The following is a 24,399-nucleotide window of genomic DNA, read 5'->3' as shown; positions in this document are numbered from 1 at the left end:
GGGGATTAATTGCGTCACTTTTGGTCTCTTCTTTGATAAGTTTACAGTTTAAGGCCTTCTGTTCATTGTGGTGTTTCCTGCTCTTGGTCTTTCCTCTCTGTTTGATCACTTAGATGTTGGTGTCAGGTGCTGCTGTCAGGGGTTTGGACATGGGTTTTCTCTGGGTTCAGAAAATGAAATTTAATTAAATTCAACAAAGTCCAGAATCAAACACAGCGCCTTGTGTTTGGTTTTAGTGTTGAGGACAGTGGGTGCAGAGATGACCTCCCTGTTCGCCCAGGCTTTGTGTCCTGGGCGTCTGTTACAAGCACTCTTTGTGCCAGCCAGAGATCACATGTCACAATATTTGAACAGCTGTTAGCAATCGTTCTGTGTTTGCTTTTTTTATATTCACACCGAGGGCAAGGATCTGGTTTGATAAGTTGGAGGGTGAGAATGTGTAGAGGAGAGGAGAAATAGGGAGAGTGTGATTCAGGGTTCGTGTCTGCTTTGTTGTATAAGCAAAGGAAAGGAAAGTGAACTCATTGTCATTGTGATGTTGTGACACACAACGAAATGTGACCTCTGCATTTAACCCATCACCAAAGTGAACAGTGGGCAGCTTTGGGTGCCAAGGGAGCAGTGTGTATACAACTTGGATAATCTGTAATCATACGCCAAATATTAGCATTAGTGTTAAAAATATAACAACAGTTTGTTTCAGGCTCTCTCATTCAATTGAATGCAAAATAGATGTGAACGATTATGTTTTTCTCTCTATGGTACAGTTGGACATACAATACACATTTAATAAAATTTAAATATATATTTTTTTTTTTCTTCAAGGTTGTACTGTTGTATTTTTTACAAACCTATGAGAATGGGTATTTTCATTTAAGTATACATAGAGACAGTTTAATTTTGTATATTAACAGCTCAACAGAAATGATCTTATTCAATACTAGCTTATGATAAAAACTGAGTTCATTAACATGTTTTGTGTGTTTGCCTGCAGGTCACGTAATGAAAAATAAGAGATACTTTTCCTCAAGTGTAGCCTTGCCATGATAAAGAAAACAGTCGTTCTGATGGATGCTTATTTCAAACAATAATAGTTTTGTGTCAGGTTTCCACAAAAGAGCATTCGATTTCTGTCCTTGGGCAGTGTTTGTGCACGGTCTCCGCAGATGACGATCATCATGGCCAGTCTGTATCAAGTTTAAATTTGACTGAAACCATGACCTCAGCTCATTGTGGAATGACTGAGTCAACATTTGCCTGAACAAGTTGCAACTAAATTGCACAGTGAGGGAAAAAAACAGTCCAGATCTTATTTCACATCATTAGTAAGGGTCAAGATGGGGTCAAGTATCACTTGTGTTGCCAAAAAACAAAATCATTATAGCTTAAGTTGCTTTATACTCAAGGGATTGTTTGCGAAAAGACTGAATCCTCCTAATGTTTAATGTTCACTTTAGTCCTCACTACGTTAACAGTTAAAGCTCACTGCTGAACGAGAGAGAAAAAACAACAACACTGGTGACAGAACTGGAACTCTGGTTTGCCCAAAGCAGAGCCTAATTAAAATGCTGGTCTGGTCACAGACACACTGTTTAGAAGCAGAGCTGACATCGATAAGACAGCGGACCCACATGCTGTGCACTGAAGGGTCAAGTGTGTAATATTTGGAAGTTTTAACAGGCAGAAACAGCCTAAACTACCATTAAGTTGGTTGATATGTTTCATAATAAATATAGAAAAATGTATTTTCTGTGATTCATGAAAATCACACTACAGCTTTAACATTAAAAATGCTAACAAACCAGCTTGTTATATGACACAGCAGTTTTTCCTAACCTTTTTTGGCTTGTGACCTCATTTTGACTTCGCATGTTTCTGGTGACCCCAGAAGGCAGGATGTTAGCACACAGCAGATGTTTTAGCTTCTCCTCACTGCTTCGGATGACCTTCGTACATCCATACTGAAAGAAACTTCCGCAGCATTTTATCTGCTATTATTTTATCTATCTCTATCTAAGTGAATGAATTGTTTAAGATGTGTATGTGTTTTATGATTATTTTTATAAATAATAATTATTTGAAAACATATTTATCTTTTTTTATCATTTATTAATTCCAGACGACCCCAATGTTGAAGAGTTGAGGAAATGCTCCGTGCTTGGGCCGTAGCTGCATCCTCTGTTGGAGAGGTAAACCTGATCTCAGTCTTGTAGTTCTGTACAGTATTTTTAAAATTCCAACTTTAACCGATTATAGGCCTTTCTCTACATGGTGTGACTTCATTCGCATGTAATATGTAATTGAGTGCCTATTATAAAGACTAAATTATATTATTAAAAAAGCAAAACTTTTTGCATCTCATCGTTCATAGGTTTTATTTACTTTAAGTCTCTTGTTTTTATTAAGGCTGTGGTCACCGGATATTGATTTAACCATAAAAAAAAATTAATCACAGAATAGGCTATATTGATGTACTTTGTTATGATGTAACTTATTAAACAGTAATACCACAGATTTACCGGCACTCACCAATGTCAGTGCTCTATTGGGGCTTATTTGATTTTTTACACTGCAGCCTCTGAACAGGCTGCAGTGATGCCTGTTTAGATTAAAGCTGTGGGAGTCAGTACAAGCAACACAAGAACTCAGCAAACTTAATAGGAAATAAGAAGGCGATCAGTGGCTTATGCTTAAATATACAAAAGATGTATCTCATGTCAAGTTCGAAATTTTACATGCATAGATACATTAGTGGTATAAAAGGGTGTTCTAGAAATGAACATTTTAGATCAGATGTTTTTTTTGTTAGTTTATTACAAATAAAAAGAGATATTGTCCCTAATTTTAGAGAAAGACATCAAATTTATGAGTGATCCTAGACTGGATTGTTTCATTGCAATTTAATTAATTTAAAACATCAACACAACTCCATGGATTCTTGTAACATAACAAAGACAACATTCTGATACACTCTGCTATATATACTGCTGATATACTGATATACTCTGCTTTTTGGAAACCTCTGTGTCAAAGAGAAATATTTTACTTGTCAGGTGATCACCACTAATGGCAAATCAATCTAGACCTGCTGACCTTTAACCCCTAAGCACCCATAATCGCAGCCATACTTAGTTCAAGAACCTCTGTAGTGCCATAGGATCATTTAGTGTCAAAGACGAAAGGCTGCGGCCATGACCTTTGACCCTTTTGGCTTCTAGGTATGGTTAAATTTACGTCTGCCGTGTTAGCACGTCAGGGACACATCAGACAGTCAGCACTGTGAGAATAAGGCCAGTGCAGCCACACCCTGACCAGTTCTGCTGTTTTTCTCCGTCTGTGCAAGCCTTAGTCTGAGGTCTCCAAAAGACATACAGTTAAATTTAGACTGACTCACACTGACCTCAAACACGACCAGTCCTCCTTAAATGTCTGTCCTCACGGTCTGCCCTCTCCTGTCCTCTGTGTCAGTTCAGGTGTTTTTACTTAGAAATGTTTGTTTCCTCTCTATACTAGCTATACGCATACATATATTTGAATGTGTATATACTGTATATATATATATATATATATATATACTATATATATATATATATATACAGTACATACATATACAGTATATATATACAGTACATACATATACAGTATATATATATAAACACATGTTCTCCGTTCACATTCATCACATTCAGTGGCAGCTGACTGATTTTACAGTGTTTGTATATGGTAAGTGTTCATCACGCTGGAGCAAATTAAATGTTCAAGTTCCAGCTGGGTGGATTCATGTTACCTAAAATACGGTCACAATTCTGGAAAGAACTTCATTGGTTCAATCATTGGTTTGGATTGGCATGGTTCCTCTTGTCTTTCTTTGTGAATGTTAACAATTTGGATGTGTTTAAAAGCTTTGAATTGTTTAGTTATTGTATCTCTGAACATTTGTTAAGGCTTTCGTGGGATTAGGGAATTTAGCATCAACCACTAATCCAGCTATGCCTGCACAAAAATCTGAATAAGCAGCAAGCAATCAGTTATCAACAAGTGGATCACTTAGACTGAAACCCCTTAACTGACAGGGCCTTTTTTAGACTATAAACCTACCAAAAGGAAATCTACTAATTATTGACTTGTTTTTTTGACTGTATCTGTATTTGGGTTGTTGTACAGGGGTTGTACAGGGGTTCAGTTCCCTAGTCATCAGTTCAGTGCTGATGACCTTTACTCGGCATACATTCTCATCTTGAACAAAAACAAGGAATACACTCAGGGTTATAGCGACAGATCAATGTATGTAATATGACCATCAACCACAGTAATGGAGGCACTTGTTGTACTACTGTGTAACACAGATCTCACACATGTCAGCTGCACCCAAGAAAAACATTTTGTTTCCAGCTGCCTTGATTAAGTCCTTGCTTGTGTGTGTTTCTTATATCTTAATTTCTTATATCAACTCTCCAAACTGAAATTAGGACTAGCAATGATGCTCTGCCACCGTATCACAATTGCATTTATACCAACCCTGCAGTGGGGGGAAGGGTTTATGTTTTAAATGAAAATGATTGTATAGTTCTTCATTTTTTAAATATCATGATGTTAGATTGATGTTAGCCATCTTGCCTTACAGCAGTGAGATCATCATTTAACCCCTGACCTTTCTGTAATGACATGGATTTTCTCCCTTTCCATTCTGTGAGATTGTCCAAAATGTGAACATTGTGACATGGTTAAATTGGACATTTTAAATCAAGGGCTTTAAACTTCTGGCCCACAAACCCCAAACGTTGTCCTTGAGGTCAAAATTGATTTCAAATTGTTTAATTTGTTTGTTAAAATGCTAAAGTCAGTCATTTTAAAATTAAGACAATGATTTTTATTGTTTGCACATTTGCAGTGTTTATATTAAACAACAATACTGTACATTGTCTTAAAATCATTGGTTTTTGTATTGAGCACCAAACACATATGTAGAAATTATAGTAGCAGCAGTAGCCCTCAGCTGTGTGTGCCTGGCATGGACTGGTGGACTTTTTAGCATTTAGCCCACTCTGATCTGATGGCTGCTAAATAATGAATCAGTACTGTGCCCTTTCTATATATATACAACCTTTAAGTACAAATTGCCTGAGAGACTGTAGTGTTGCCTTTCATATCTTCTTAACTGGAGCTCAGTGCTTACTGGCCCAGAACAGGCTCCTGATGGCAGCCAATAAACATGATGTCTGTACTGATTAGTGTCACAGTTCTCATCATCCCCTCCTCTGTTTCATGGTCACTGAAGATGAGACGTACTTAAATCATACCTCAAGTAAATTATCATGGCATTGAAGAAAAGAGTAATTTTCCACACATGATATTTAATGTTATGACATTTACTTTGTGTCTGGGATTCATTAACCATGACCTATAAAGTGTCTTGTTTTCAGTGCCGTCTAAGCCAGACCTGTTTTTTTTACAGTGTACAAATGAATTATAACCAAGACGCTGTGAAGGCACGGCTAATCTGATGTTCAAAGGTTTTTATACAAATCTGTGTCTGGGTTATCAAATTAATCTATAAATCAGGTCACGAGCCTAGAAAAAGTTTTGTATGATTAAAAATGGTTATGGAAAAAAATAGCGGTGCCTTTTGCAGTTTGTGTTTTAAAACCACCATACTAAAGTATTAGACTTACATACTCTGTATATGTATTTCTGTGTATTATGAAGTAGTGGAACGATATGTGAGAGATACTTGTATTGGACTGTTAAAGTGCCCTTCCATGTGATACTGTATATATGTACATTTGTCCATGCTAAAGTGCTTTCAGAATTATCTGGATTAAAAACATGTATGTTGGAGTTGCATACCACTTTGATGACATCAGCTGAGAAGAAAAAGCCAACAACAGATTCTCTCAAGATCAACAAGATTATTCTTCACTCTAGCTGGACCAAAACAATAATGTTGCACAACACTTTGTATTACAACCCTGGGCCATGGTTACTCATGTCATCATCGCACTGAGCTTGGATTTAATAGAAAACCTCAAAATGACTGTAAAACACCTAAACTTTCTGAGATATTTATTGCCCTGATGAACGCAAAAGGCATTTTTGGACCTACAGCAAATACCTATTTTACGACTCTAGTAGTTTAGCCAACACACATTTTAATGCTAGAGACCATAAAAATATAAAAAGTAAAAATATGTGAAATTGTGACATTTGACCAAATGGGACTTTGATGTGTTTTATTAATTTGTATTTATATCCCAGTTTCAGCTATGCATGATGTTTAGTTAAAAAACAGGCATTAAAAGAACAATAATGTATTTACTGTAGGTTAGCATGTTATTGATGATAAAAGAAATCCACCATCAGAGCTACAGCAATGTGTTGTGCTGTACATCTCTAATGATGGTGAAATCCCATTTCCCCTTAATCTACAAAGTCTCTGTCTGTTATGTATTTGTCAGTGACTGAAAGGGCAGATGTGGCTACTGTTTAAATAAAAAAACATTTATTTACTTTAAACAGTAATGTGTGTATATTTGTGAATAGCAGCAGTGTGCTCAGGCTTGAGTTGGTGGTGCTATTAATAGCCCATTGCAGTAGGAAATTGTGAAATTCGGTAGGCCATGCAGCCGGTCCAGCTGACACATTTGGCTGCTCTTGTATATTTTTGATACTTTGTAAATCCTGCTCCTGGCTGTTTATAGTCCAGGAATGTGTAAGAATCGCAAATCAGATTCCCATAGGATAATCAGCGTGTCAGTTAGTCAGTTTATTAGAATCTACTTCAGCTCAGCCTCACCTTGAAAAGACACCCATTGTGTCTGTGTGTGTTGTTACAGGCCGGCCTGACAGAGGTACCCTCCCATCTGTGAACTGCTGGCTGTGTGACATCACCATACTGTTCCATCCCTCCCTCCTTACTTTATGGCTCCTGGCCAATCGGTGATCAGGAGACTTGATCACATGAACATCTTCCAAGTCTTGGTTACCATGACAATGAGAACTGATCCAGGCAGCATCTTTCTTTGGTGAAAAAAACGGCAGGGGGAGGCATTGGGGAGAGAGACAGAAAGACAGGGGAAGAGGGAGGGAGGAAAAAGAAGCGAACAGAGGAATACCTCCTGGATTATCTGTTTCTGCCCATCAGCTGTCTCCTCTCAGTGTGGTAAGTAATTCACCTTTATTGTCATCCAACATCAGCATCTTATTCATATTTAATGATGTGGAATGGCACAAGTCTTGGCAGATTGCTGGGATGACATCATGTGTGATTTCTTTTGTTATGTTTGGAATGTTGCAGCTTCTCTTACCTGAGGTTTACAAGTGCTTTTTTGCTTTTGGCTTTTTGATTTAGTGCATTGTTTTCATTGCATTTCCTTTGCGATGGGTTTCTGTTTTCTTTCTGTCTACTGTCTTTCACTCTCTCATTTTCACAGAAAGTGGACGTGATTAAATCCTATGTCCCCCTGTGGTTTCTTCAATTAGTGAAAATGTTCAAATCCAACTAGGGCAGTTTGTACTGACTGAAAAACTCACATGTGCAATGTATTTTTGTGGAGGCTGTGTGTGCTGGGTATCACAATGGAGCTGCTTCAAAATTCTGTCTGGTTTTGTGTTAGCAACGTGCCAACGTGCACAATACAGTTTTAGTTTTCACAAACAAGACACATTCAGTTTTTCTAAAAACTAAAAGACTAATTCGACAATTTGAAATTCAATTCAGACAGGAAAATTCTTTCAGGCAAACATGAGGATGTTAAACCCACTGAAACTGTGCAGGATATAAAAATAAACAGTTTTCATCCAAGTTCTTAAACTTAACCTAATGTGGTAGCAGCAGTGTGTTATCCACATTCCCACAATTGTGTTTTACTGTAGAAAAAAAGTGTTTTCAATAAAACAATTCATGTCCACATGAGCTTTTTGATCCATATCAAAAGACATCTGCATTCCATAGCTGAGTGGGTTTTTCTAAGAGGCTGCTCGTCGTTGACCTTTACTGAGAATGATCCAAGACACTTAAATGAATAATCATTACAGCAATAATACCAGGCTTTCATTTGCAGCTTGGGCTTGTTTGGTCAATGACCTGTAAGCTACAATTTGTATCCACATTATGAGAATGTGTCTACAACTGAAAGTGAGAAAAGAAGACAGCACATGAAGACTCCACTCCACTTTATTTTCCATGCAATGTCTTCCCATTTGAAAGTAATTGCTATAAACATATAATTTTCCAAAGTTACAATCTTAAGTGGTTTTCCACTAAGGCTGTGGAAGTCCATGCTTTGTTAGTGCAGAGAACAGAACCTTAAAATACAGAAAGAATCGCATGTATCTGAATACAAAAGGACAACTGCTTTTATTCACATCCAGCAGACTGGTTTAGAAGAAAAATTACATGTTTTACATTGGCAACCAATGAATCTAGTGGAGTTATACAACAGTTTCCCATAGATTTATATTGGAGCCAAATTCAAGTGTTTGATATGAAGAAGTCTTTTATTTGTCCCACAATGGGGAATTCATTGGCATAAGCAAGAAAACTGAATCTCTCTATTTGTGTATCTAAAAACCAAAGGAAAACCAAATATAACAAGAAAGAGTACCAACAAGTACCAACATTAGGTTGTTGAATGTTTTTCATTTTAAATTGTTGTCATCAAAGATTACATTATAAGGCACCTTGAACTCCATTGTTATATGCAGTGCATTTTTTCTTTTGTGGAATTATGTTTGAATATTTCCAATTAAACATATATAATAAATATAATTCGACAACGACCAAGTCGGTACTGCATAACACATGCTTCCACGGAATCCCCTACAATTAAATGAGCTTTTTCTGCATTCTGTCGTGTGAAAACATGCCCGCCTTTCGCTGTTGTGTAAATCACTGTGGCGTTCTTGACACCATGTGAAGGCAGCAGCTCTTCTGCTGCGTCACGTTGGAACACACCAATCGGATTAAACTGAGTTGAAACACTGGTTTACGTCAGTGAATCACGGGGGTGTCGCATTTATAGTTGTCTACATAATGTCCGATATGCGCCAATAACACACAGCCACGTGTAACACATGATCATACAATTCTCTTAAGACGAGGTTCGGAAGGAATTGTAATCAAAAGTATGCGTACGAAATATATTTTTGTTGTGTCTTTATTCACGGATTCGTTTTCTCTCACCCTCCTTGTCGCTATAATGGTTTGAACCGATTCCTCTCTGTCAGTTTCAAGTTGCGCCTTCTCCTCCTACAGTCTGTGTGGCTCCCTGCTCTGGCCTTAAACAAGCGCTACCTGCTATATAATCCAACACATAACTAGCTTTTACTGGAATATCTGGGACTACGAGAGAACATGGATTTATACAGGCGACACCCTAATGGATTATAAAGATATTGGATTTTCAGGTGAGATGAGATATTTCCCCCAAACGGGTGATAAACATGAACATTTCTGATGTTATACTCTCCGTTCCGAGGACAACACCTCTCTACACGTTTGGGAATGACACGGTCTGTTGGTTTTAATAGCATTGCTAAGGATTTAAGTACACAACTGCGTAATAAGTCATAATTTTAACTACACAGTGCATTGCGGTTCATCGGTGGTCAACTGCAAATCCTTGCTCTGCAGCAGTTCGGCTCTCACTGTTTGTTTCAGTCTGGATAGTCTGTGTAATGCGAATGACTGAATACAGTTCAGTACATATACACTGTATGTATTACCTTGGTATAATTTTCAACTCAGTAATATATAACAGAATTGGAATTTAGCTAAGTTACTTTTTTGGTAAATGAACAGGTCATTACATAAAATATATACCGTATATTTATATATATTTATTGTTTATTGCATTAGACAACTTAATGTTAAACTTAAACTGTTATATATTTATTATGATAGAAATGTCAACATTATTCCTTTGGTTTCTAAATGGCCAAATGTATTTTGGCCATTTCTTTTATCAATTTACTTTATTTATCCGCAGATTATTGTTTCAAATTTATCTTCTAAACACAGAGGATATTTATTTCTCATCTTTCTGTGACCTTGACGTTTGCCATCTGTATTTTGTACTTCTTCAGTAAGGCAAGAAACAAAAATTAACAGCTTGTTTTCCCACATCTTTATTTAAGGCACAAAAATAATTATGTGTTTGTTTAAGGAAAGAAAAGAATGTCCCACAGTGATCATTTTTCTGTTTTAAGACTCTGCTGTGCAATGTGTTTGACAGGCTGCACGTTGACCTCAACAATAATAACAATACCATATTGCTTCAGCTGACCCAGATTGGGCCATACATCAACACAGTGCAAAAAGAGTCGGTCTGTGGCCAAATGGAGCATTGCAGTCCTGAGTTGACTGGGGTCTTCCCTGGACGAAGGCTTTTATCCTGTCTTAGCTGAGTGATGGCATATTAAATGTATTGATTGTTTGCTGCCGACCTTTTTGTTGTTTCATCCTCCCTCCTTTTAAAGCTGTAGTAACTTTCTCAGTGAAATACTTTGGATGTCCTTTTTAAGTTCACAGTATGATGAAGGAGATGCATGATCAATCAGCCTGCACTATCTGTATTAAGTTATCATAATTTTGCACAGGAGGTCTGAATGTTAAGCAGAGTAGGTGGAGTGTTCGCTTTCTGGTCAGAACTAATTTAGTCTGTTGTCTGGCTTTCTGTGGAGGATCTACAGTGAACCAGTTGGCTGCTGTGACCTCTACAACATTAGCTAACAAATTGTACTGAAAAATCTTTTAACCTTGTTTACGTTTTTCCTTTTTATTTTTTTTTTATTTTTTATCAAATCTGTTTAATTCTGAAACAGTGACATGGAAGTCCCATAACAGGCAGCCTTTTTGTTTTTGTCCGTCCATCCTTGGCATACAATAGAATCATATTGACAAATTTAACCTCATTCGAGTCTGTCAACCTTAATTGACAGCAGCTTTATTTTTAGGTACAAAAATAATTACACAAAAGGTCTGATGGACTTTCAAGTGACTTATTTTTAACCTTAGGTCTTGATCTTGGTCTTGACTAAGAGATTAATTGATTAGGCATTGTTACGTTCAAGCCACTGTATTTAAATTTATGCTGCAGCCCATTGCTAAGGTTGATAATGGCTGCACCACTACTAAGGCACCAATAATGAAAATTAAAGTTTAATAGACATGGTTGATTTGAAGAAACCTTAAAAATGCTAGTTATATTTGATTATTGTGTTAATTAATTTAATATTTGTTTCATTTCAAATGTAACCCCATTGTAGCAAAACTATAAAATGCATTTGTTTCTTTACAAAAGAGATAGACTATGGAGCTGTCTTAAACTGTTTGTTTTAGACTGACCAGACCTGCATCCCAGCATAGTTACTTAAAAAAAAAAGAAATGATGTGTTATTTCATCAGTATTGGTCCCTATGAACAGATACATATTTGTTTTTGGTATTGGTTCAAAGGAAGCCTTATGGTACATCCCTAATTAATAGTTCTTTCCGTTCATAGTTTGTACACACCCATGTGTTTACCCTTAAACGACTGCTAACTTATTGAGTCACAGACACCATGTGACTTATTTGACAGCTCAGTGTGTAGAAGTGCAAAAGGATAGGGTGAGGCTGACCCACTGTGACGTCATGCTCACTGTCACACTGAGAGAGCGTGTTACTGACTTGCTGAGTCTCAAGCTCTTATTTATGCCATGGTTCTGGAAATTATACCAGATGAAAGGTTTGAGGAAAGTACTTTCAAACAACATGTACTGCATTAATGTAAGACACGTTTGTTTTTATTTCTATGCTTGAGTCATCGCCACTCTGTCACGTGCCTTTTATCTCTCTCCTCTTGTGTGTGTTACACTAGTCACATCTTCAGTATGTGCTTAACAGAGACAGCAGTTTGACTCATTCCACTCATACATCATTTAATGTTGCAGGTAAGTCATTCAAAGTGGCGTGAGGAAATTATTGGCACTTAAGAACAACCATACCATGTTGTCCTTTTAACTGTTTTACTGAATGAGGTCACAGCGATTGGTATTTCAAGTGAGTCAAACACATTGGAAATGCAAACGACCTCTTAGAATTAATTTAGGTATCATTCCCATTATCTTAAGGCTCTGAAGTATAAAGTCATGATATATATCTGCTTAAGGAGTGGGAGTTCATTTCCGTTGTTTGTACTAAGGCTATTTTTAGGGATGGCTTGAGCCGATATTCAGGATGATTATCAGTCCAATATTGTTCAAAATTTCAGGATCAAACATTGAAGAAACAACGATAACCTATCACATCCGAAACCTAAGCCAAAATACTCATATTAACCTTGTGTGACATGCTGTAAATGCAGACACAGCAGGAGAACATGTATCAGATTGAAATCAGCATTTGCAGATACTCAAAGTTGCAGTATCAGTATCAGATGAAAAAGTTGCATCGAGCCATCCCTACTTATTTGTTCCCATAATTTATCTATTTCATCTAATACTATTTTACCTCTATGAGATACTATCAACATGAGGTACACTTGCAAGTGACCAATGTTGGGCATTGTATGAAAAAAGACAAAATTGCGTACAATGTAGTAGTTGATTGGTTTCTGCTCCTAGCGTTTTAGTGATTAGTGATTTGGGTTTAAGACATGCCTCTTGACTGTTTCTTCTGCCTTGGAGGTCAGAAGTAGGTCAGCATGACACATGCATTCCAGAAGCCAGTAAGACTGTTTACATTTACCAGTCTGCAGACCTTTGAAACTGCAGCAAATTTGTGATATTGTACTTTCATTTGTGTGTGTGGCATCAATGGCATTAACTACCAATGATTAAATCAACCATAAAATAGAAGCCAATGAAGAACGTTTGGCATGCCATGTTGTTCTTGCTAGTTATATCTGTAATGGTTCAACACATTGCAATCATTTTTTTCTTAGTATAGTGTTTTACTTAGTGTTTTCACAGCATTCTTCTGTTGTATTTCTCCATTTGAGAATCATTCTTGCATTTTTGTTTTTTGCATCAGCAGCCTTCAGTGACTCTGAAAACATTTCCCCAGATCCTGGGGGACAGTTTGTGTCTGTGTCAGTCTACTTGTGTTGCTGATGCCTAATAATTTAGTTGCCTAAGTTTGATCACGCATGTGAGATGCTTGTGTATAATATGTTATTATATTGTCAATTCATAATAGGTTTGGTGTTTAAATAATAGCTGTATACGGTTAACATGTATTTGTTTGTGTATTGACAGGTAAAGTTTTGGCATGAACAGTTTGGTATGGTGAAAATACAAGTCGGTGTGATATTGGTGATTTTTCCCCCCTCTTATTTATGTGTTTTCTTACCAAATAATCTCTATATATTAATGCTTTGTGTTTGTTAGTGATAGACCTTATCACTGGGGGAGAAATTAAATTAACTAGTGAGATATTATCGTTCTCCTCAAATAAAATAACAAAGTCAATGACTCAATTATTAGCTGTTTATCTTCTCAAGTAGGATAAAATTTAAATGTATGTTACAGAGTATGTTATAATACAAAAGTGGTATTTGTTCAGGTTGGGACAGCCATTTAATTCCAACATTACCACCAACCACACAGGGTTGAACAAGTAACTGAATGCACACTTACGTACAGACAGCCCATTGGCAACACAAGAAGATACTGGTCTTTGACCATGCAGGGCTAAAGTTTAGAAACTACTTGCAACCCTGTAATTATTAAATAGGCATTATAATATATTTATGTCTTATTTCTTCCATATAAAGGAGAAAAGAACACACTGTTGTTTTTAAAGTGACATTAGACTATTGTGAACAAGCTACTAAGTACTAGCTAATCAGTACTGACAAAGCTTTATTTTCTAGAACCTATGGAATTAGTTGTCTATTATCAGGCCCCAGAAACTGTCTTACGGCTGTTCAGCCTGTAGACGTCTACCTTTTTCCAAGTATAGCCCTTTCAGTGTAGTTAACGGTTGATCCCTCTTGAGACTACATCATATTTCACATTCATTCTTGTTGTGTGTGGACAAGCCCAGGGCCTTGTTATCTAACTATTTGGACAAGAGAAAAATTCTTCTCTGACAGACCATTGGAGAAACAAGAACTGTAAAGGATTTTCACTGAAACATGGCAACAAAACCTTTTCTTTTTTTCTTGTTTATATTAGTGTTCTGCTTAATATGATTCAAATTATTCAGTCAATTTATTCAGTCCTATAAAATCCCTCATGCAGGTAGGAAACTCGGGTTATCTTTGTCCTAGTGTAGTAGTTATAAGTGTTTGTTCTTGAGTCCATCGTTTGAAACAATGTACATTGGCATTGTACTTTGAGATATGAGCTACGCGAAATACCCGAGTTTGCCAAGTTATTAGTTAGTAAGCAACTTTTGCACGATTTTCTTCGTGTTACGAGTGCTCAACCAAGCTCAATTCTTCCACTTGACACTGTCACGCTGTCAAGCTCACTGCCTTTCGCTTAGTTATTTTACCCGTCACTTCATTTTTCTCTCTCTCTCTCTCTCTCTCTCTCTCTCTCTCTTTCTTTCTGTAATAATATAACATGTTTTCTTAATGATTATTATTTTATATTATCTATATATTTGTTTCTATCTATGTTTTTGATGACTAGATGTGGGAGGGGAGGTAATTTAATTAATTAATAGTACATTTCCGGGGGACTGGAATGAATGAATTGGTTGTTAATGGGGGAATATGCAATCGAGATACGAGCGGATTGGCATATGAGTGCTGTTGTGGAATGGATTAAACTCGTCTCTTGAATCCCCACTGTATATGCGTAAAGCCTTGGATTTTAAGATGACTATAAACTAAACACTGCAAAGCTTTCAAAGATGGTTGGACATCTCTTTAAAGTAGCCTCGTTTTAAAATTAGAAATTTTAACAATTAACAATTTCACATAGACCAGGCAGGATTTTGTTAGAGCTGCTTTGCTCTATTATTCCTTCTTTACACTTCACTACTCTGTTCAAACATGACTTACTGCCAAGACTTTCGTGTTTTCAGTGTTTGAAAGAAATTTTACACAGTAGCTGCCACAACCTTTGCCTGTCTACCACCATCACCTTGTTATACGTGAGAGGGATTCAAGTGTAATCTAGGAGGGGTCTGTTTTCATGCTTTCTTCTGTAAAGTTGTCATCACTCTTCACTGTGCTGTGTGGGTGTTCAGTTACCTGGGCATGCCTGCAGATATTAAGGATTGACCTTTCTTTTCTTCTGTTCCTGTGGCCCAAGGGAAATTAAATTACTGAACAGAGCTAGAGCTGAAAAGTGTGAGTGATATACACATAACATGAACATTTCCCTCAGCCATATAAAAGCATTTGAGCTTGTTTGATTAGAACTTACCTGAATTACTATACTATTGACCTTATTTATTTATTTTATTAATAAAAACCTAATAATATGTTAGGATGATGTGGTCAGTTTGGTGATTTATACCAGCATGTGCTCAACAATATATATAGTAAGTTAAAAATGGAGAACAAAGTGAGAGATAAAATACTGTCATATCCTGGGATTCGTAATTAGTTGGTTGCTAGACCACATTAGGCGATATTGGTGTGAAGAAAGTGTAATCCTGCAGTGTAAATAGAATTTATTTCTGTTAATTTAGAAAAAGATGACATTTGACGAACAAAATAATTTGGTAGAATGCACAAGGTCAATGGTCCCCAACCGGATCTGCACTGGTCTGTGGGTCAATTGGTACTGGTCGGCATAGAAAGATTGCCTAACTTACATTATTTCTGTTTAATTTATTATCTGATTCTGAACCATGTTTTATTTTGAAAAATGACTGGATTCTCTCCACCGCACCTGACTCACACATGATGCAGATGCTTGCTTTGGTCACATGACTTATCTAATATGTGTGTGTAATATGTGACAAAATGGCTCTCTAATGAGGCAATGCAGCCTTCAGAACTTCTTCGCCAATTGGAGACCAAGTGTTCTGCGTTAAAAGACCAGCTCGATGTTAGGACGCTGCTAATAAAGTTGCATACATAGTAGCTTAACGTTTATTATTATGTTTAGAAAATACCAGTTTTATGTGGGTTGTATCATTTTATTTATGTTTTTTTTTTATCTGCCAAACCACTGGTCTGTGGAAAAATTGTCAGACTTAACCAGTCTGTGGCACAATAAAGGTTGGGGACCACTGCACTAGGTGGCTTAACCCTATACTTAAGACAGTAAGTGGAAGCCTAGTTGATATTTGTAGTTCATACTTGCTGTTTCCAGTCCTCAATTTACAACCTCCCTATTAGGTGTCCTGCATTTTACTGGAGAGTGTGTACTCTGTGTGAATACAAGCTACCTCTCCAGTGCACTGGGTCCTCTGGGGTTGGGAGTTTGCTACATATGCATTAATGCTTCTTTGACAGGCTGCCAGTAATCCACCTCTGAGGATGTTTCAGTCCTGGAGAGGCATTTACAGGTTTCAGCAGAAGTGCTCGTCAGTCAGGGTGATGAGCACCAGAGCCATCACATTCTGCTGATTCTCCTCATTTCATAATCTTCAAAGATATCTTGCAACTTGTTTACCGCCCAAACTACTTGACAGCACTGCACTCTGGTGGATTTCTAGAAATTAGGTTGCAGTAGCTAGCTGTTTCTTTCTGTTGAATGGATACGGAAAATCTATCTAAGTATCTGTAAGATTATTTTTGTCACAAAACAAAGTTAAGTTTGTTATTCTTAAAAAGATTTATGCAAAAAAACCTGGTCTGTAGTGTTGATGCACAGAATGTTGAGATGTGTGTTTAAGGACTGGGCAAGACTGATAAAATATTCTTCTGTCATTCATTATGAAAATGCTTTCTATGCATTCCTGTGTGTTTTGTGTGCATGTCTGTGCACACATGCATGTGTGCAAATTCTACTGAGGTTATACTATCTGTAGTTTTTTTTTTTGCCTTTGCTGTGTGTAACCTGCCATGATATTGTTGACATATGAAATCCAGTTAAACTACAGATAAAACCCTGTCTCTGGATTTTTGACTTATTCTATTTCCATCTTGTATTATGTTTTCCCTGTGCCCTTTTTTGTTTATTTATCATAAAAATTAACACTTAGCCTAAGATAAGGAAGTGTCTTCCGATTCTCCACTTTACTTTTAACTGTTGATTACTGTTCTCTCAGTGAAGCCAGACTTGGTTTTTTTGGCGAGACATAGCAGAGCCAGTTTCACTAATGTTGGAAAAACAGTTAGGTGTACCAAAAACTATAAATACATGTCATCCTGCCCTTCCTTTCTGCATGCTTCCATTACACTCCAGTCATGACTAAGCCTTGGAGACTATGTTGACTGTTTGCCTGCAGGTCTCAGATTACACTTCCTAGTGCCCGGGCAAAGATGGATGTGTGTATTTGAGTAACCAAATACATGCCTCCATCTCGCCCCACACACGGGTGTAAAATGTGCAAGCGACTACTAACACAGATAACCAAATGTGAAAATGTTAAGATTTCTACTTGGTTTGCTGATAAAATAACTGTGTTGGGTGGGTGTTTCTCTCCCTGTGATTCTATGTGTTTATTGCCACTTAGCAACAGTACTTTCATCAGTACCCTGGGCAAAGTGGTGATAATATAACAGAATTATTGATGTAATTAAACATTTGGTGCATTTGTGTGTCAGTCTGAGTGTTTTTTTAGTGTTTATTAACAGGTGGGCCTGTTGCTGGTAAATTATAAAATGGTAAAATCAGCTAATTTTCAGCTGTTTGAAGTGCTCAGACTAAGTCACAAGTAGAAGTAATTCAAACAACCAGGTGATTGTTGATTGTTGATGGTCTATGGACAATTTGTAAACAAAGGCAGTAATAAGGTACATTCCTGCCAAATGTTTGTTTTGGCGAATTATAATCCTAATCTTAATGTAATGTAAATAATTTTAGAACAAGCAATTAATGTAAAAAAATGTTGCAGCTTTGAAAATCAAATCAATATATGAGCATGGAATGCAGAATGAGGTACTGCTATACTTTTGTTGTTAGTGTTGATATATTTTCAGTCTGCAGTCTCGAGAAATCCCAACTTGCTGCTGTGTTACTCTGTAATTAGCGTTTGACTGCAATACAGCCATCCAAAGTGACTATACTTATGAGCACAATGGGAGGTGTTAAAGTGATCATTAAATGCCAGGAATGAAGGCAAAATGGAGGCAGATGCAAGTTAATCTGAAAAAAAGAAATAACAGAGATAGACATTATTATTGAAGTCTGGTGGACTATATGTTGTGGCCTAAAAAATAATAATAAAACAAAGATAACAGGATTTTTTTAAATTGACATTCTCGTCTCTGTTGCTCTATTTTAGTCCACAAGTTGATGATGAACAAATGAAGATTGTTTTAGTTTGCAGTAGGTTATTTTAATTATACTCCAAATTTAATTTATATTTGATGCTATCTTTTAATAAAATATATAAGGCTTCACATAATTTTGTACAAATGGTTAAAGCCTAATATATTTTTTTAATGATAATGTAGTTTATTTACTTTTAACTTGATGCTGTATGAGTTGTCTCAGACATTTTTGTGTCATACATGCCTCCTGGAGATAACTGCCTTCGTATGTGCTAACAGCAACATGCTAGATTTCAATTGTATGGTCTCCAACATGAGTAAGCAACTGAGCAGCCAAAGATAAAAAAAACTACAATCAACGCTACTGTACAACAAGTGTAGAACCAGTATTTGGATCGTGTATAACTCTAAACTCCCAAATATACCAGTCTTCTGACTCTTTCTTGTTAAACTGCTCACAGCCACCAACAAAAATGGTCTAATGGAGAACTGATGTTTGAAATAACACAAGTTGAAAAAACACATTATTTTGAATTCTCGCTGTAAACTGAAGAGTGAAATCAATGAACTATGAAGCAGATAAACTCTTTTCACAGGGATGTGCTGCATTAAGTGGAAAGCTTTGTTTTCATTTGCCAGTTGTATGCCGTACATTGGATTGTGCTACATTTGCTTTATTTTGCCTATATTGGTTTTTGGCAACTTTTGCCCTTCATTATGGCTCCAAAGTAAGTCAGACTCTTCTTATGTTTATCGTATGTCTTAAATTATGATGTTACGAGGATCTCCTATGTTGTGTGATTTATTCTTAGCTGCAGCATTGACCCTGAAATAAATGTAATTAGATGCTAAAAGGGTGAACAAATTCTGAAACTTCATTGCATCAATTATAGCAAATAATTATAGACAACCTTGGTTTAGTCCTAATTGTTATTTTCTTCACATTATAAATAACTCAATGTTTCTTTTTCAATTTGTACCTGTTGTCTCTACTATTGGCAGCAAGTGTTTACAGTATCACAGCCATGCTATCAACTGTGTTGCCCACTTGTCTAATCCTTAGCTCTATTTTTAGACTACAGGATATGGAATTTAGGGAGCAAAAAGCAAAGACAAGCTGTGTGTGTATGCAAACTCAGAGGAGGCTGTGTGTGTGCGCCTGCGTGTTTGTGAAAGCTTGCGTGTGTGTGTGTAATTCCTTTGTAAATTTCAGTGAATGTGTGAAATCCAGCAGCTTATCCAGATGTCTGGAGGTTTTTGAGTGCATAAAAAGCCAAAGCTGTTTTGATTTTTTTTTTTTAATCTTCTTTGTTGCTGACTAACAACAGCTTGTTTGCAATTCCATCTTTGTGCAGCAAGCAAATGATTTAATATTATGTTATTTGGAAATGTCTCCCATCTTTGAGGTATCTAGCAACCACTCCTGTTGCGTGAGCATCTGTGTCTCTGCAGGAGACTGCCATTATTCAAATTATAGGCCATGTTTACTGTTGGTATTAAACTGGGTGAGGGGTTTGCTAACACTGCAGCCAGTCTGAGCTGGTTTTGACATAACGTAGCCTGTAACACAGCAGGATTTGTATCCATATTTTGTAAGAAATGTGCATTTTCCCAATATTTATGAGCTAGAATGTGGATCTTGTTGATTTGCACTCAAGTTGCATAAAACCTCCTGTTGTGTGTGCTGCAGACAGAGGAAGAAGCTAAAATTGCTTCTCATGGGAATGATTTGATTTGTCCAATAATTGAATTATGACCCTTTAGGACCATCCTTTTAAGTTCCATATAGATTGAGGCTATGCTGTTCTTTTTAAACCAGGGTCATGTAGCTTTGACATTGCCTACTTTCTCCTTTTTCTGACCTTCTTGCTTGCCTAGTGTTATTAACTTAAACCATCAGATGGGTCAGAGAGTTGGAAGGAAGACAGAAGGGGTGGACTATTGGCCATAGTTTTATTTTACCAGCCCCTTGTCAAATATCGTAACTTGATACAGATCATGTATTGTGCGGCTGTAGCTGTAAGACTACTGCCAACAACAACAACAAAATAGAACATTTTTTAACTATTTCTCCTTGTTGTTATATATATATATATGTATATATATATATAATGTTATATTTTCTTCAGTTTAGCATATCCAAACATTATGTGGGCCCTGCTTCCGCATTTATGTTTTGATAGTTGAGTACAAGCCACATTAAAGTATTTTGAGTCACTTGAAAAATCATAAAATAAGCTGTGTGTTTATTTTTCATTAAATACAGCACCAAGTAATGCCATATTTTATAATAAAGCAAAATCATTAACATCAAATAATACAAATTTCAAAACAAGAAAATAAAAGTGCAGTTGTGCCATCATTTGAAATTTAAAATCTCTTCCCGTTTGTCACACCCAAACCTGTCATGTCTCTATTCCTAACCAGTGGGACTTGCCCCACACTTTATGAAGCACTAAATTAGTATGCAAATGCTAAGGACTAACATTAGTCTACATTTTGCTTAAAAGATAAAAATATTGTTGCATCGTACTATAACGCCCTAAAAACACAATACTTTTTTTCTGCAGATTTCACTGCACAGTTGACAGCATCATCATGAGACAGCTTTGCCAGTTCTTTTTATAATCATGAATATTGACAAGTAAATTATAAAACATTGATTATGTTACTGACAGTGAATCCTGGCTGATGCTTGCTCAAACTCAAAAAGTCAGAGAATCCCATATTTATTAAGTGACAATGATGTTTTGCAATCTGAATTTGTAATTTCCGTACAGAGGAACGAGTACTTTACAGTATTTTTATATTTAAAATTACTGCTATGCTCTCCCAGACATAGAGGAAAAAACATGTAAGCATCCATTGTTACCATTTAAAAAAAACACCTCTGAAGTACAGTAGATGGCCTGGAACAGTTCCATTGTATACATTTTCAAGGTTACAGTCACAGGAAATAATGTTGCTCATGGAACATATTCTTTCTGTCTGTGTTTGAACTTCTGCCTTAAGACAGCCAAAACCCATAGTCTGTTGTTTTCACTGCAGTGAAGAGTTGGCAGGGAGTGAAATGGAGGCCAGCTAGCTGACCTCTGCACTGGCCTCTCTTTCATGATGTGTTGCAAAAGGACTGGTACTACATTGATTTGCATGAAACTAGCTCAGCATCCTGGACAACCTGGTGCAAAAAAAAAAAAGTCCAAAAAAGTGACATTGAAAGTCATTCATTTTTTGATTATATTTACATAGAATTATTATTTCCAGATATAAATGTTTAGGTCTGGTTTCAACAGTTACATTTTAATAAGAATACTTTAATTAATCTCACCACATAAAAGGTTGTCAGTTAAACAATTTCCCCAATGTGGAATCAATTAAGTTCAATCTAATCGAATCTATGTCCTGAGTCATCGTATATCAATTTCATCATATCTTCATATCATTTATCAGATTGTATTTACATTGTTCAAGGCCAAAGTAAATATAAGTAAGAGCATTTTTTAGTTTATGGTCACAATAATAGTCCAAAGACATTATAAATATTCTTTATGGCTCTTGGCCCTATTTAGAATAATGAATACTTACAATACTGTATTCATTATGAAAACATTATTGTTGAAGAATGTTTTGCAAGTAGAATATCTGCACATTTTTGCTTTTTAAAAAGTTTTAATGATGGTGGTAGTCATCACTTTCTTATTCTCATTGTGATTCCCGTCTCTGAACTAGTACTATGATGCAAACTAAACTTTTACTCTTAACCTGTTGGAATAAATATGTAGGATTACATTTAAATATTGATTGGTACTTATTGTGTGATCAGCATGATTAGGATTTATTTTGTTTTGATTTACAGTTTTACCAATCTTCATCTTCTTCATCTTTTACGTAGAGTCTAAACTTAGAACTTAGAACTTATGAAACTTAATCAGGTAAGGCTTTTATTAAATTAAGGTTCACATTAAAAAAGAACTTGATATTGTTTCTATGTTACTTCACTGAAAAGTATCTTAGCTATTTTTTTTGCACATGAGTTGCAGTAGGCCATGTTTGCTTAGCTGTCGTGAATTCAGAACAAGCAAGGCAAGTTTTTGTGGTGTTGCCTCAAGAGATAAACCAGTATTGCATAACTGTAAATATATAAATTACAAACAAACCGGAACTAACTGGAACATGATTGCGAATTTTAACTGTTTGCCTTTTGACATTTCCTCCTGTTTCCTTGTTACATATTCCATACACTGCACTCTGTGTAAAGTTTATATTCTAAAAGTTGTGGACTGCACTCTGTTATAAAGAAAGTGAAGACATTCCAGGAATTAATGGTGATTTACAGATGACAGAGAACATGAATAATGTCTTCCTTAGAGGGTTAAAGACAGACCATGGGTCGTAAATACTACACATTTTCTTTAATAGTATTAATAATAATTTAGAAGGCCAAAATGATTGAGTTCGAAACATACAAGCCAGTCAATAACCTGCATGATTCAAGTAATTAGTTTGATCAAAAATAAAAACAATTAAATATAGACATGCATGCAGCTCATTCTTAATTAAAAATTTAAAGTTGTAAATTAGGACAGGTTGGAAATGTGTCAGCACTTGGAGCCAAATACTGTGGAAAAATCAGGAAATGCCTGTGAAATTCCACTAATGGGGCTTGTAATGCTCTCTGAAGCATTAGAGTTAATTGTGCAAAACCATGTGTGAAGAAAGCTCTAGCATTATTAGCTAAAAATAGGTTAGTAAATTATTCAAAAAAAGCTAAATGGTAATTGAAAGGAGATTAGGGTTAGACCAAAAGTAGACAAAATATATAGTAGGTTGAATCCATATTAGTTGTATTGCATTCACATACATTAAGTACATATATAGCCATATAAAAAACTCAGGTTGAAAATGCTTATCCAGCTTGTTGGACAAATTCTTATGCCTTCACCAGGTCTTACAGACCCAACAAATGCATGCTAATTTTGTCTGTATTTTGTAATAAATTATTAATTTAATGTGTGTGAAATCCATGCTTGTTGACACACTTGGGAGCCCCATGTTTCCTGTTTAGATTTGTGTTGATTCCATGCCCTTCCTGTGTTGGTCTCGGTTGCTCTCACCTCAGAAAATAGTTGTTTGGAAGTATGTTACTACTGATGAATGACAGCAGGACCTTAAATGACCTGGTCTTTGTCTGAGAACTGCTTTGATTACTAGTCTGATTTTGGTCACTTATACTGTACCTCCTTCCCAGGTTTTGGCTTGGCTTGGTTTGTTTAGTACTGTAATTAATAATTTGAGTTGTTATCACTTGTCTGTTCATCTTCCTTTTGCTGGCAGAATGAAGATGTCTGAGGCCTGAGATAAACCCCTCCAGCACCTCAGAGATTGTGTACCAGACCTGGGGCTGGACCCAGAGACCCCTGCCTCGGGGGTGAAGGGCCCTTAAAGCCCTGTCTAAGTCTGGACCATGGGGGATGGAGGCACTGGTGCAACCGGAGGAGATGGGGTGAACCAGTCTCATGTTCTTTTTGACAAATTCGTCCAAGGCACCACATGCAAGGGCACTCTCAAGGCCTTCCAGGAGTTATGTGAACATCTGGAAGTCAAACCCACAGAGTACAAGGTCTTTTACCACAAGCTCAAGTCCAAACTCAACTATTGGAAGGCCAAGGCGCTCTGGGCCAAGTTAGACAAAAGAGCCAGCCACAAGGAATACAAGAAGGGCCGCGCTTGTGCCAACTCGAAGGTAGGCCTGCACCAGCAGAGACGGTGTTATGTGAATGTTGCTGATTTGATCCTTTAATGGAAACATAAAATGTAATGTGATGCTCATGCATACCTGGCATTACATTGTTATTTACAGTGTTTATTCAATTATCATCTGTTATAATTATAGTTTTGTGAAACTATAATTATAATACAAAAATCACGGAAAAAATGACCTATTGCAAACAAACTTTTTTTTTCCTTAATGGGATTGGATATTTTATTTCAGCTTAATCACAACCTGGTATTTTGCCTACACTAACCCAGACATAATAGGACCTTAGGCTACCAAAACTATTTACTCGTTGAAT

The 24,399-nt window shown here is 36.5% G+C and overlaps 1 protein-coding gene across 9 annotated transcripts in view; it reads left to right on the top strand.

The window, feature by feature from the left end:
• The window catches only part of mical3a (microtubule associated monooxygenase, calponin and LIM domain containing 3a), a 79,585-nt gene that overhangs the window by 12,468 nt on the left and 42,718 nt on the right, over window positions 1-24,399 (top strand). For 2 of the 9 annotated variants that reach the window (XM_017032859.2, XM_025055977.1), the window contains exons 2-4: window positions 2,120-2,189; window positions 6,834-7,159; window positions 23,660-24,068. In XM_017032859.2, coding sequence (XP_016888348.1) covers window positions 23,790-24,068 — 279 coding nt within the window. In that variant the 5' untranslated portion in view covers window positions 2,120-2,189; window positions 6,834-7,159; window positions 23,660-23,789. Of the gene's footprint in view, window positions 1-2,119; window positions 2,190-6,833; window positions 7,160-8,911; window positions 9,406-23,659; window positions 24,069-24,399 lie in introns of those variants that run through there. The other 7 variants (XM_025055970.1, XM_025055969.1, XM_025055972.1 and 4 more) reach the window with 6 other exon arrangements.

This window comes from Cynoglossus semilaevis, chromosome 6 (genome assembly GCF_000523025.1).
Source record: "Cynoglossus semilaevis isolate Cse_v1.0 chromosome 6, Cse_v1.0, whole genome shotgun sequence".
NCBI classification, from domain to species: domain Eukaryota; kingdom Metazoa; phylum Chordata; class Actinopteri; order Pleuronectiformes; family Cynoglossidae; genus Cynoglossus; species Cynoglossus semilaevis.
The sequence above is the reverse complement of the archived record's forward strand: the minus strand, read 5'-3'. Positions and strand labels throughout refer to the sequence as shown.